This window comes from Trichoplusia ni, chromosome 7, assembly GCF_003590095.1.
Source record: "Trichoplusia ni isolate ovarian cell line Hi5 chromosome 7, tn1, whole genome shotgun sequence".
NCBI lineage: Eukaryota > Metazoa > Arthropoda > Insecta > Lepidoptera > Noctuidae > Trichoplusia > Trichoplusia ni.
In genome coordinates, this window is record NC_039484.1 from 3,403,991 (window position 1) to 3,417,086 (window position 13,096).

At 36.9% G+C, this 13,096-nt stretch overlaps 2 protein-coding genes across 2 annotated transcripts; one reads left to right on the top strand and one right to left on the bottom strand.

The window, feature by feature from the left end:
* Positions 1-159: 159 nt before the first annotated feature.
* LOC113496127 (protein lethal(2)essential for life-like) lies at positions 160-986 on the bottom strand. The gene has a single exon (XM_026875251.1). It carries the CDS (start codon positions 844-846, stop codon positions 274-276), a length of 573 nt encoding a protein of 190 aa, XP_026731052.1. The 5' UTR covers positions 847-986; the 3' UTR covers positions 160-273.
* Positions 987-4,433: 3,447 nt separating this feature from the next.
* Positions 4,434-6,918, top strand: LOC113496266 (heat shock protein 83). Its single transcript, XM_026875446.1, has one exon. It carries the CDS (start codon positions 4,608-4,610, stop codon positions 6,774-6,776), a length of 2,169 nt encoding a protein of 722 aa, XP_026731247.1. The 5' UTR covers positions 4,434-4,607; the 3' UTR covers positions 6,777-6,918.
* The last annotated feature ends 6,178 nt before the right edge of the window (positions 6,919-13,096 follow it).

The following is a 13,096-nucleotide window of genomic DNA, read 5'->3' on the forward strand; positions in this document are numbered from 1 at the left end:
GAATGAATTTTTATTATTCTCTTATGGAAGGATGAACTCTATGTATTTATAGTTTCTGTAACTATCTTTAGATCGATGAGTAGAATATTTTACCTTCACAAGCCCTTTAAAATTAATCTACCTAAGGTGTTTAATTTGGAGAGGAATAAAACAGTGGAATTAGAAAAAATGCCATTTATTCATAAAACTAAACTTAATTCGAAATCAGTCTTAACATTAAGTAATACAATCAGGTAATTAGGTGGATTTGAAAACAAAAATATATATTATAATCTACTTCTTGCGTTTCTTCTGTGGTGTTTTTGCTTCTTCTTCTTCAACGACGCCATTTTCTTCATCATGAGGCTTTCTCCGAACTGGTCCGGTGTGAGTGATGGGTACAGCCCTCTCGTCGCTCTTCTCAGACACCTTCGGCGCGGTGATAGTCAGCACACCATCGGAGGACAACCTGGACTCCACGGTATCAGGGTTGCAGCCTTCAGGTAGAGCATACCGACGCTTGAACTGCCGCGATATGTAGCCGTGGTCATCTTTCCTCTCCTCATGTTTACCCTCAATAACGACGTAGCCATCCGAGGTCTTCACAGAAATCTCTTCCGGATCGAAATGCTGTACATCCAAATTCACCTGGAACTTGTCCTTGTCAGACTTGATGGTAGAGCCGACGTCCCGCGCCGCCAACGACAGGTTCCTCCATGGACGCAAGTACTTTCGTGCAGGAATCATGGTGCGGTCGACTATATCTGTCAGGAAGTCATCAGGAGATAAATCCAACCCAAAGAGCTGGTCATACAGCCGACGAGGGCGCGGACGTAGATCATCCAATAAGTATGGTAGCAAAGCCATTGTTTATGTTTTAAATCTCGCTTTAGATTAGTTTAATACGATGTACTCTGTGCTTGCAAATTACTGAGAGTGCACTCAATAACTTGGTACAGTTGGTCGCTCTTCACTCGTTTGCGCTTTAGTTCAATACTGCCGCCAGCAGGCGCGCGCATCGCTTATATATTTCGCCTCCTACAACTTCGAAAGTACGAGCGGCGTGGAGAATATACTGGAATGTTCTCGAAAACGTATGCGTCTAGTGCGCTATCTGTTAACGAATAGCTAAAACTTTTAGCGCTTCGGTTTATAGTAAGACGCTAATAGATGGCACTAGTGTAGGGATCGCTATAAAATAAGTTCAAATAGTTTTTGACGAAAAACACAAAAGCCAGAAGTATAAAAAAAATGTTTGCAAACTACACACACTATTATATTAACGTTACGAGTAGTCTTTATCCTGTATGCTATAAATGCAAGCGTTAGACCTCTTTAAGTTTATTCTATTTGCCACCAGGTATCGCTGAAGCAGTCTGCGTCAGTGTTTCCGTTTCCGTAGAACATTGTCGAAAGGCGAGATACACTGCACCAAATTCAGGAATGGTCTAGAAGCTCTCTTTGGTCGATATATGTATACTTGCATGATGCTTTCTATATGCTTTGGCAAAGGACTGAATTTACAATCAATAATGACGCATTTTATTGAGATAACTGCGAAGTCATCATTTTGAAAACGAAAACGAATGCGTCTTAAAAGATAATCTTCATTTGGACTATAATTGCATCGGCTCCAAAAACAAGGAGGCCGCCAACTAATGTATTGATTAAGTAATTGCTAATAAACGTTGTTGATTCTATTAGAGTCATGTCATTGACCTTAGCGCATCGCTGCCTGGCTGTTATCACGGTCGTGACAATATGAAAGTCAACCGATTCTTCCTGATTCCTGGGTTTAATAGAAATATAAATAGGTGACACAAATTATGTGCAGTAATTTAATTTCGCTACTGTTTGTGAATTTTTAACCTCGAAAAAATGAACTATTTTTTTCAATTCAGTCATTTTCACAAAATTTCGAATCAGTCATGTTATCGAATGGTATATTATTACCTATGCATTGCCGGCATGCCGTAGATAGTGAATGGATTTTTTTAGTAAATTAACCTAAAAATATTCGACCACGTGTGAATTTGCCGGCAAGATAAAAATTTATAATAAGCCGTGCGTGTCGCGTGAATATGATGACACATTCATTGTTTTAAATGGCGGGAAAAATATTATAAGTAATAACTAGGTATTGCACCCACGAACTTTACAGATACTAATTTCGAAAATAATTTAAATATTTTACCAAGTATTAGCAAGTATTGTTTTGTTAAGTATTTTTAATTCATCTGATAAAGTCGTTTGATTACCTACCTAATTGTGATTTTTCTCCTGTACTAGTAGATCAATCTAATCAACACGCCCTTTAATGAAGTCATAATTACTATGTCTGCAATGAACTAAAACATTCTGGAAATATGGAAGCATGTACGAGATGTTACCATGGCTTTTGTTCCGTTTGCAAGGGGATAAACGCCAGTAGATGATCAAAAGACCACATTTTACATTTAGGATGTACCTACGTTAGTTAACAATAACCGTTTACCGGCTTGCTTGGTTCACTTATTATTAGCATTTTTTAACGGATAAAAACATTGCTAAAACCATACCCGCACGTGTTATATTTTGGTCTTTTTTTGAGGCTTATTAACAATGTAAAGTTGTTAAGAGGCTAGTTAAATAAACTAGGAATAAAAGCAGAAATTTATTAACAGTACATTTACCATAATTAAGTAAGTACTTTATAATGTATTTAAACACCGAGAAATATCTAGAATGTGTTCTGTTTCCGGTGCCGGTAAATTGATACTGCTATGTATTTACTCGTTTTTGATACAGAATTTACGGCCTAAAAAGTTTTTAATGCATCACATTTTTTGTGCATCGCCAGACAGTGCCACAAAAGGGCATAGTTCTAAAATAAAACACCTGCATAGTATAGTAATAATCAATACGGTTTCTCGTACCAGTGTTGCCAGCTACAAAGTGAGTTTTACATTTTTCTGTTAATCTCTGAAGTAGGGGAGATGTAACTAGTTTAGGTAAAGTTATTTTTGTCATTTAGCCGTTTAATATTATCAAATTGCTACTGCTTCTGTTTTGATTCTTCTCATCCGAAAACGTGGGTAAAATGAAGGGCCTGGTCTCGTGTAAAAGGAGCAAAATGTTTAATATAATATATCCTGGGACAAGTGGACAACTCACACACGGACGGTTATCTGATCCCAAGCTAAGCAGAGCTTGTGTTATGGTAACCAGACAACTGATAAACTTACTTATATATTTCTAAATACATACATATTATAGATCAATTACACCAGAATAAATGATCATGCTCATCACACATTATTTGTCCTGGGCGGGAATCCCACGACCTCCGGTATAGCAGTCAGGGAAAATAAAAATATACACATTACGAATTGATGAAACCCATTTACTCCGAGAAATGACCATAACACTAATAAATCCAATATTGGACTTATTTGTCCGATGGAAAAGTTGCAAGTTGGACAAACCCAAGATGATACCTTTTGTTTTTTTATGAACATCGTACTTGATATGAAAATAATAATTACCAACATTTCATTTTCTGGTATCCCTAAACACTTCATTGAACTTGATCTATATGTTAACCCGGAAACAGCTAGCGCTAGTGGCGGGCAAAAGTTGAACTACCAACCGGATACACTTTGAAGGTTCTAGTCACAATGATTCAAGTTCTAAAATCTATGTTTTTTAGGTCGGTCGAAGTTTTAAGATTGAAACGAATCGATCAAACATTAAATTAATAGTCGATTAAATCGTGTTTTTAACCAGCTTTAATTGAAAATTCAAAAGAACCAGTTCGTTCTGTAGAAGAATCTCGAACATTCTAGAAAGTTCCATGAAAAATCAATACTCCTACAGAGGCGCTGCCAAGTGTCGAATAGCAAAACTACAAGAAACCTGATAGGTATCGTCAACATTTTTAGCTTCACTGGCTGATAAAAAAAATCGTTATACTATTTTACGAATAAGTACTCGCGATTTTGGTAACATTCAAGGTTTTTATGAACTGTGCATTTTCTACTACCTATAAATGTTTTTCAAGGATTTGCATTTTTTTAAGCATACTTGAAATTTTAAAAATGACCATTTTTATCATTAGTTTCTTAATAAGAGTAATACTTAACGGAATTTAAAAACTAGACAGAATTAAAATAAAATCAATTATTTTATAAGCCATTAGGATTAATTTACTTACTTCTAACGCTTTAACTTTTTGATTACGGTACCTAGGAATTTTATCATCTACATCCATTCATAATGGTGTTTTCGTTTGTGTTTTTAGTTTGTTAAATTTGACGATTATTCACAAAATATCTTCATTATTAGTTAAGTCCATTATTGCTGCTTTTAAATTTCTCCTAATGTGTCAAACCTCTGACGAGTAGCGCGCCAGATCTAGAAAATTCTATTCACTCACAGATGTCGCTTGTGTGCGGAGTCTATATAAACGAAGTGACGTTTCAACCGGCGCCATTTCAAGAAAAGCTAAGTGAACTAAACGCTGCGATCCTACGCGATCTGAGAGCACGTGTATTTAACTGCGCTAGTCATAAAGAAGTATTCCGAGTGATCGAATTAACAGTACGTTATTCTTATTTGAGTACTAAGTAAATTAAGTGAAACAAGTCAAAATGCCCGAAGAAATGCAGACCGACTCTGGGGAGGTTGAGACCTTCGCCTTCCAGGCGGAGATCGCCCAGTTGATGTCCCTCATCATCAACACATTCTACTCGAACAAAGAAATCTTCCTTCGTGAGTTGATCTCCAACTCATCTGACGCTTTGGACAAGATCCGCTATGAGTCACTCACAGACCCTTCAAAGCTCGACAGTGGCAAGGAGCTGTACATCAAGATCATCCCCAACAAAAGCGAAGGTACCTTTACTATAATTGATACCGGTATTGGTATGACCAAGGCTGACCTCGTAAACAACCTCGGTACGATTGCAAAGTCTGGCACAAAGGCGTTCATGGAAGCTCTGCAGGCAGGCGCTGACATTAGCATGATTGGTCAGTTTGGTGTGGGTTTCTACTCATGCTACTTGGTAGCTGACCGCGTGACTGTACACTCCAAGCACAATGACGACGAGCAGTACATGTGGGAGTCCTCCGCCGGAGGCTCGTTCACTGTCCGCACCGACCACGGTGAGCCCCTCGGCCGCGGTACCAAGATCGTGCTTCACATCAAGGAGGACCTCGCCGAGTACCTCGAAGTGAACAAGATCAAGGAGATCGTCAAGAAGCACTCACAGTTCATCGGCTACCCCATCAAACTCACAGTTGAGAAGGAACGCGAAAAGGAACTCGCTTACGATGAGGAGGAGGAGAAGAAAGAGGGTGAGGAGGACAAGAAGGAAGACGAGAAGGAGGATGAGAAGCCCAAGATCGAGGATGTAGGAGAAGATGACGAGGAGGACAAGGACAAAAAGAAGAAGAAAACTATTAAAGAGAAGTACACTGAGGATGAGGAGCTCAACAAGACTAAGCCCATCTGGACCCGCAATGCTGATGATATCACCCAGGAGGAGTATGGTGACTTCTACAAGTCCCTCACCAACGACTGGGAAGACCACCTTGCTGTCAAGCACTTCTCTGTTGAGGGACAGCTTGAGTTCAGAGCACTATTGTTTGTGCCTCGCCGTGCACCCTTCGACCTGTTTGAGAACAAGAAGCGCAAGAACAACATCAAACTGTATGTCCGCAGGGTGTTCATCATGGACAACTGTGAGGACCTCATCCCTGAGTACTTGAACTTCATCAAGGGTGTAGTCGACAGTGAGGACCTTCCTCTTAACATTTCTCGAGAGATGCTCCAACAGAACAAGATCCTTAAAGTAATCAGGAAGAACTTGGTCAAGAAATGCTTAGAACTCTTTGAGGAGTTGGCTGAAGACAAAGAAAACTACAAGAAGTATTATGAACAGTTCAGCAAGAACCTGAAGCTTGGTATCCATGAAGATGCCCAGAACAGGACCAAGCTGGCTGACTTACTCCGCTACCACACATCTGCCTCTGGTGATGAGGCATGCTCTCTCAAGGAGTATGTATCCCGCATGAAGGAGAACCAGAAACACATCTACTACATCACTGGTGAGAACCGTGACCAGGTTGCCAACTCTTCATTTGTTGAGCGAGTTAAGAAGCGTGGTTATGAAGTTGTATACATGACCGAGCCCATTGATGAGTATGTAGTACAACAGATGAGGGAGTATGATGGCAAGACTCTCGTCTCTGTCACCAAGGAAGGTTTGGAACTCCCCGAGGATGAGGAGGAGAAGAAGAAGAGGGAGGAAGACAAGGTCAAGTTTGAGGGTCTCTGCAAGGTGATGAAGAACATCCTTGACAACAAGGTTGAGAAGGTGGTTGTATCCAACCGTCTGGTCGAGTCACCCTGCTGCATTGTCACTGCCCAGTATGGATGGTCTGCCAACATGGAGCGTATCATGAAGGCTCAGGCCCTTCGGGATACCTCCACCATGGGTTACATGGCTGCCAAGAAGCACCTTGAAATCAACCCTGACCATTCCATTGTTGAGACCCTGAGGCAGAAGGCCGAGGCTGACAAGAACGACAAGGCTGTCAAGGACCTCGTCATCCTGCTGTACGAGACTGCCCTGCTTTCTTCTGGTTTCACCCTGGACGAGCCCCAGGTGCACGCCTCCCGCATCTACCGTATGATCAAGCTGGGTCTTGGCATCGACGAGGATGAGCCCATCCAGGTGGAGGAGTCCAGCGTTGGGGATGTTCCCCCACTAGAGGGCGACGCAGACGATGCGTCGCGCATGGAGGAGGTAGATTAAATCTCAGCCCGCCTATAGCCATGTTATAATGGTGTGTATAATGTGATCGTATTGCAGAATTATTTTGTGCACTGGTGTACAGCCAAAGACTGATTTAGTTCAAATTCCATTATTCAAAATAAATGGTAACATTAACAAATTATTTTGTTGTATTATTCCTGTACTCCTTTTCCCTATAATTTAAGAAACATGATTTATGTAATAAAATAAATTCAATTCTGGACACAGTAAGACTATTATTTTACATTTGCATTGACACACTAATCTTACATACAAACTTAAGAAGCTCTTGAACATCACACTTTATTGCAGTGATGAGTAAATTCGTAAATTATTAATTAACAAAGTACATAAAGGACTATATAATATACTATCACAAATAAATGCAAAGCTACATATCTTTTCAAATTGGTTTCAGTATAGTTAAGTGGTCGTTTCATTGAAAAGTAATTATATTATACATACCAATTTATGTATACGAAGGAATTATTTATTTATTATAATACCATAGCTGCATAGGTGTATCTACACAAGGTTCTCGAAATAAATGTAGGTATGTAGCCTCTTGAATTTCTCTGCAATAGTCACCTACACGAATATAGATAGACTTATTTAAAAGCCTACACAGTTAACCCTTAAACGCATAGTGTCCCAAAATTGAATCACCCAATTAAACCACCAATATCCGTCCATAATATTTGTGTTTGACACATTAGGCTGTATGAAATGTTTCTTTTGCTCCTTCTCTAACCACAGAATAACTCAACTCGTGACATTTTGTGTTGTTATCTGTGGCTGATTAACATTTTACTTTTTGGCGCGCGTTTCTCAAATAGTTTTCAGTTGAGTGCACTTTGGCGACGTATATTACAAAGTTATTTGCTGATTTTGGAGAAAAAAAAATTGTTTTCTAAAGGTAATGACTATTATTTATACAATAATTTATGCTTTTTTAAATTTACTATAATTGTTATATGAACAGGATGCTTTTTTGTTTTGATGCAAAAATGGGACAGCATGCACTATTGGTGCATAAAAACAAAAAATTGATACTGCTATATGAAGCAATACATTTTGTGATTTTATTTGTTTTGCTTTGGTGAGGTTGCATGTGCAATGCATGTGGTTGGTTATTTTGTTTTAGAAATGGCAGAAAATAATAAGAGAGATGGTGACATTGAGTTTTGGTTGCGCCAGCTGGAAGATGGCGCCATTTCTGAAGACGATTTCGAGTCGGACGGTGATGAACTTGATTTTTATCCGACCCAACAAGATTTATTAGATGTTTTAGAAAATGATAATGACGACGGTGAGGCTAGGTCTAGTGATAATAACGAAGAAATTATACCCGATCCTCCTATTGTAATAGCGGATGCTGTTCCTTCAAATAATATTGATGCACCGGTACATTCTTTAGACATTCAGAGGTTGATATGGAAAAACCAACCTCTGCCATTCAACGAAAATGCCATAAAATTTAATGGAACTGAAGAATACCCTGAAAGTTTGATGAACCTTCAGACACCTTTCCAATTTTTTTCCTACTTTTTTACTGAAGATTTTCTTTCACAAATTGTTACTGAAACAAATTATTATGCTGTACAAAAGAAACCTGATAGACCTGACGTCATAACATTAGGAGAACTGCGAAAATATCTCGGAATCTTGATTTATATGAGTGTCTACCACTATCCAAGTGTACGTGGTTACTGGGCTAACAAGCACGGGTTTGAAGCAATTATAAAAGCGATGCCTGTCAATAAATTTGAAAAAATAAGAAGAGTACTTCACTTCAACGATAACAATAAACACCTACCAATAGGTCATCCCCAGCATGACCGACTTCACAAGCTACGCCCTGTAATTGAACATCTCAATGCCAAGTTCTCCAGCATTCCAATCAGTCAGCGCTTATCCATCGATGAGCAAATGTGTGCTACCAAGATGGGCCATTTTTTAAAACAATATTTGCCTAATAAACCCCATAAATGGGGTTTTAAATTATTTGTATTGTGTTCTCTGACAGGTTTTGCTTATCGTTTTATAATTTACGCTGGCAAAGAAAAAGATGATCGTTTGCCTAACGAGCCTGATATAGGGGTTGTATCACAAACAGTGATAAAACTTGCTAGAATAATTCCTAGACATGCTAATCACATTATATACCATGATAATTTCTATACCACATTGCCCTTGATGTATTATTTTGCTAAAGAAGGAATACAATGTGTAGGAACTGTTCAAAGAAACCGCCTAGGTAAGAAATGTAAATTGCCCTCAAAGCAGGATGTAATGAAAAAACAAGTGCCAAGAGGGTCCTATGTGGAATATATTACACATATTGATGGGGTCGACATGTCTTCAGTGAGTTGGAAAGACAATAAGCAAGTAGTTCTGCTCTCGACCTACGTAGGAGCTGAACCATTACAGTCTATCGAAAGATATGACAAAATAGAAAAGAAAAAAATAATAATAGACTGCCCAAAAATAGTCAAAGAATACAACGCCCATATGGGGGGCGTTGATCTGATGGATTCATTTTTGGGCAGATATAGAATTAAAGTCAAGACTAGAAAATGGTATATGAGGATTTTTTACCACCTTTTAGATGTATCTATTATAAATTCTTGGGTTCTATACAAAACTGTGGAGACAAGAAAAGGAGCAGATCCAAAGAAGCTTAAAAATCTGTCAGAATTCAGGTCAGAGCTGGCTGATGTCTTATGTACCTATGGTACTACGACCCAGCCAACAAGAGGACGTCCTAGCAACAGCAGCATCACTGAAACCATAGAGGCAAAAAGAAAGAAAGGGTGCCAGGTTCTTCCACCGTCTGACGTTCGGTTAGACAATCTTGGTCATAGCCAAATTAAAACCGACCAACGCATGAGGTGCAAGAGACCTGGCTGTAAGCTACAGAGCTTTGTAAAATGCACAAAGTGCAGTGTATTCCTTTGTGCAAAGAAAGGAAACGATTGTTTCAATTTGTTCCACAGTTAATTAATAAAAGCATTTTTTTTGTCGATCTTGCATAATGTCCCAAAAATGCATCAACATGATTTTTTTATTAAAAACCTATAAAATATTAATTGTTATTTTTTTTATTATTTTTCCCGTTAATCGCAGCTTCTAAAGAATTGAAAAAAAAAAATTCATTACAATTTAATAATTCATGCATTTAAGGGTTAATACTTCCTCATTGAGTCATAATATGATAACACAGAGGTTTATTAATTTATTTGTGAATGTGTCATTTTTTTAACCTAAATATACACATACCTAATGATGTACATATTTTTTATTAAATAATTGATAGTGAAATGATTCGACTATTCCAGATAAATAAAGTATTGTGAACTAAAAGCTTGGTAGGTAGGATCTCAAACAAAACACTTTACTTTCTGTTGTAAAACAGCACTAGTAAATTAGGTAGGTACCTACTCGGTTTGTTCATAACTGTTTTATTTTGGCATAGAGATTTGCATTCATTTGTAGATTTTATTCTTATTTGTTTAGTGAACAACAACCCTATAGGTATGCATATTTTCTAAGTACTAGGTACCTACTTGGTTCGCTCAGAAACTTGCTTATTTTTCTAAGCTGATATAATTTTATCATGAACAAGGCACAACAAATCATGGAACAAAGACTCCGTTCATTTATGTTTATGTCAGGGGAAGTCCCTAACAGCCTATGTTCTTCGAAACACTTGGGTTACAATAAACATCCTCTCATTTTATCAATTGACATTTTATTAATATGAAACTGATCATAAATAAGTAGTGGTAGCTAAAACAATTCAGTGGAATTTATAATGTGGTATAGGTACCTGAAAAGTAGGGCGGATTCTTCTAAAATGTTAATATATTAAGTTATTACAATAAAACAAAACTAGTAGTAGTAGATTAGTTAGTAGCTAGACTAACTAGTTAAGAATAGTTTTTTACAACATTTCAAAATTGGCAGTGATTTCTTTATGAGGCACTTGAATTTTGCGAGGCTAAAACGAGCCCCACTGCGACTCCCTAGCCAATATAGCTTGGGAATAGCTTTAAAATTCATTAATGTGATGTAGCTCTAAGTCTTTATTAGTCCCATGCAGACTTAAAGCTAGGAAAATTACCTTCCGTACTACGCGTCTGAAATTAGGTGTTTGATACATGATATAACCTAATTTCTTCGCTATGACGCTTTGATGAAGTAACAAGAGTTATGACTTCATGACGATGATAGCAACTCAAGTATGACGTGTTGGCTGTTGTTAAGTTTCTAATAAATTGATAAAGATTGTGATTTCATCGAGAATAATCGCGATGACGAATGTCCGATATTGTTTCCATAATCTTTGTTTTTGCCTGCTATAAAGTAGGTTACATTCTAAGTACCGATGCATTTACATATTGTAAATAGGAATAAACCGAACAAAATACCCAAAATAAAATTATAGTCGAAAAAAAACTTGCTTTGTGTAAAGTTGGTCTCTTTGTGCATGTGCTGTACTTTGATGGCGACTAGAATGTTTGTGAAAACTCACCACAATAATCAAATTCCTTAGTACGGTAGCCTTTTTTTAAACGAGAAAATAAAAAGAAATAAGTATTTTTCTTTGCACAAAAATAGGTTAGTAATCTAGTGACTTGTCTAAAGTCATTGTTATTATGACAGGGTATTGCCCTTTGTGCGAAGACGTGGAGAGGAAATGTGTCACTACACTACTTGGATTTGAGCCCATTTTTCATTTCATTAAATAAACAGTTCCATTTTTTTTAAACCTTGACCAGGAAACTCATGAAAGAGTCATGTAGCGGCGAGTAAATTAACTAGCATTATAATTAACAAGATAGATGGCGCTATAAACACTACAACTAACTTCAATTTGTATTTACTCGACTTATTTATTAAATTTTACATAAAATTAAATGTCGTGTATAAATATATCGTGTGTAAAAATATTCTCTTGCAATTATAACAAGCTACAAAATTTAAATAAACCTAGTTTAGTTTATCAGGCATGGGCATACAAAAGACTGCATGTAAGCTACTAGAATTTTCCCGCGGTTCGCGCAAGTGCACTGTGCGACCTAGATTGCGGCATTGGCAGTGAATCAATACTTTTCCACCATACGTATACCTTTTAATACTACACACCAACCAGATATTTCTAGAATTTCAAGTTGACTCTGAACAACCCACGATTAGAAAATTGTTATAATGTAACATGAATATTACAATTGACTTGTAAAATTTTTATTTTGTATGGCTTTATGAAAATGTGCCTAAGAGAGAGGAGTGAAAGAACGGGGAACTAAGTTTAAATGAAGTAATTAAAAAAAATGAAAGCTCCCATGGGGCTGAGCTGAGTGCAGCTTGAGTGTTCTGAAGCGTCGTCTACAATAGATTAAAAAAAAGTAACAGATTAATTTAAAGAAATAAATATGATACCATGAATACTCAAAAGACTCGATAAGTAGGTACCTATTGGGATGGTTTATAGAAATACTCAGTCTTCTTCCATTGTAATTCTTGTGAAAAGGAAACCAGTCTCTTTTTTGTTAAAATTATTGGTTAAATAGGTCAAAGGGGATTTCTTTTGAACTCAATAGGGTGTGACAAAATGCAGACTGGGAATACTGGGATAATAAAATCTTTTCTTTTCGTATAAATCCGTTATAGAATATTCTCGAAATAAAATAACGTTGTTACGATCGTCATTCATAAAGGAAGGAAGGGAAACGAGATGTGACTATTATTATTGTTCAACTACTTATATTTATTGCTCTGTAGTAATAATAGCAATTCGTGGGCAAATGTTCTGGAATAGTCTAATAGCAACGTTTGTTATGAGTAAATTCTAGCTATAAGGTTTACGTGAGGCGCATTTTTTTAAATGGACGGGCCATTGCGCATTGTTGTAAACTTTTAAGGGTGTAAAAAATATGCAGCATTATGCTTTAAAAAGTGTTCATGAAGTATTTTGAATTGTAAAGCAATGTAATATAGTTCTTACGAATTTATTTACTTATTTTTGACTCATTATCCATATTTATAAAATTGATAATAGTTGAAATATTTGAGACATATCATAAATAACAATAAGGTTTATTTTCGCTTTCACTAAAGTTCATATTGGCACGAACTACGGTAACTACAAAACATTTCCTCCTTATGAACTTTCTAAATATAAACATTCTGTATTCTGTGATATTAACTTCGATAATTAAATAAAAATAGTAATTTATTTAAAAAAGAATATGATAAGTAAAATGATAGTAATTAATTAATGAAAAACATTCCTGAGCATATTTTGTTCTGTTAGGAAT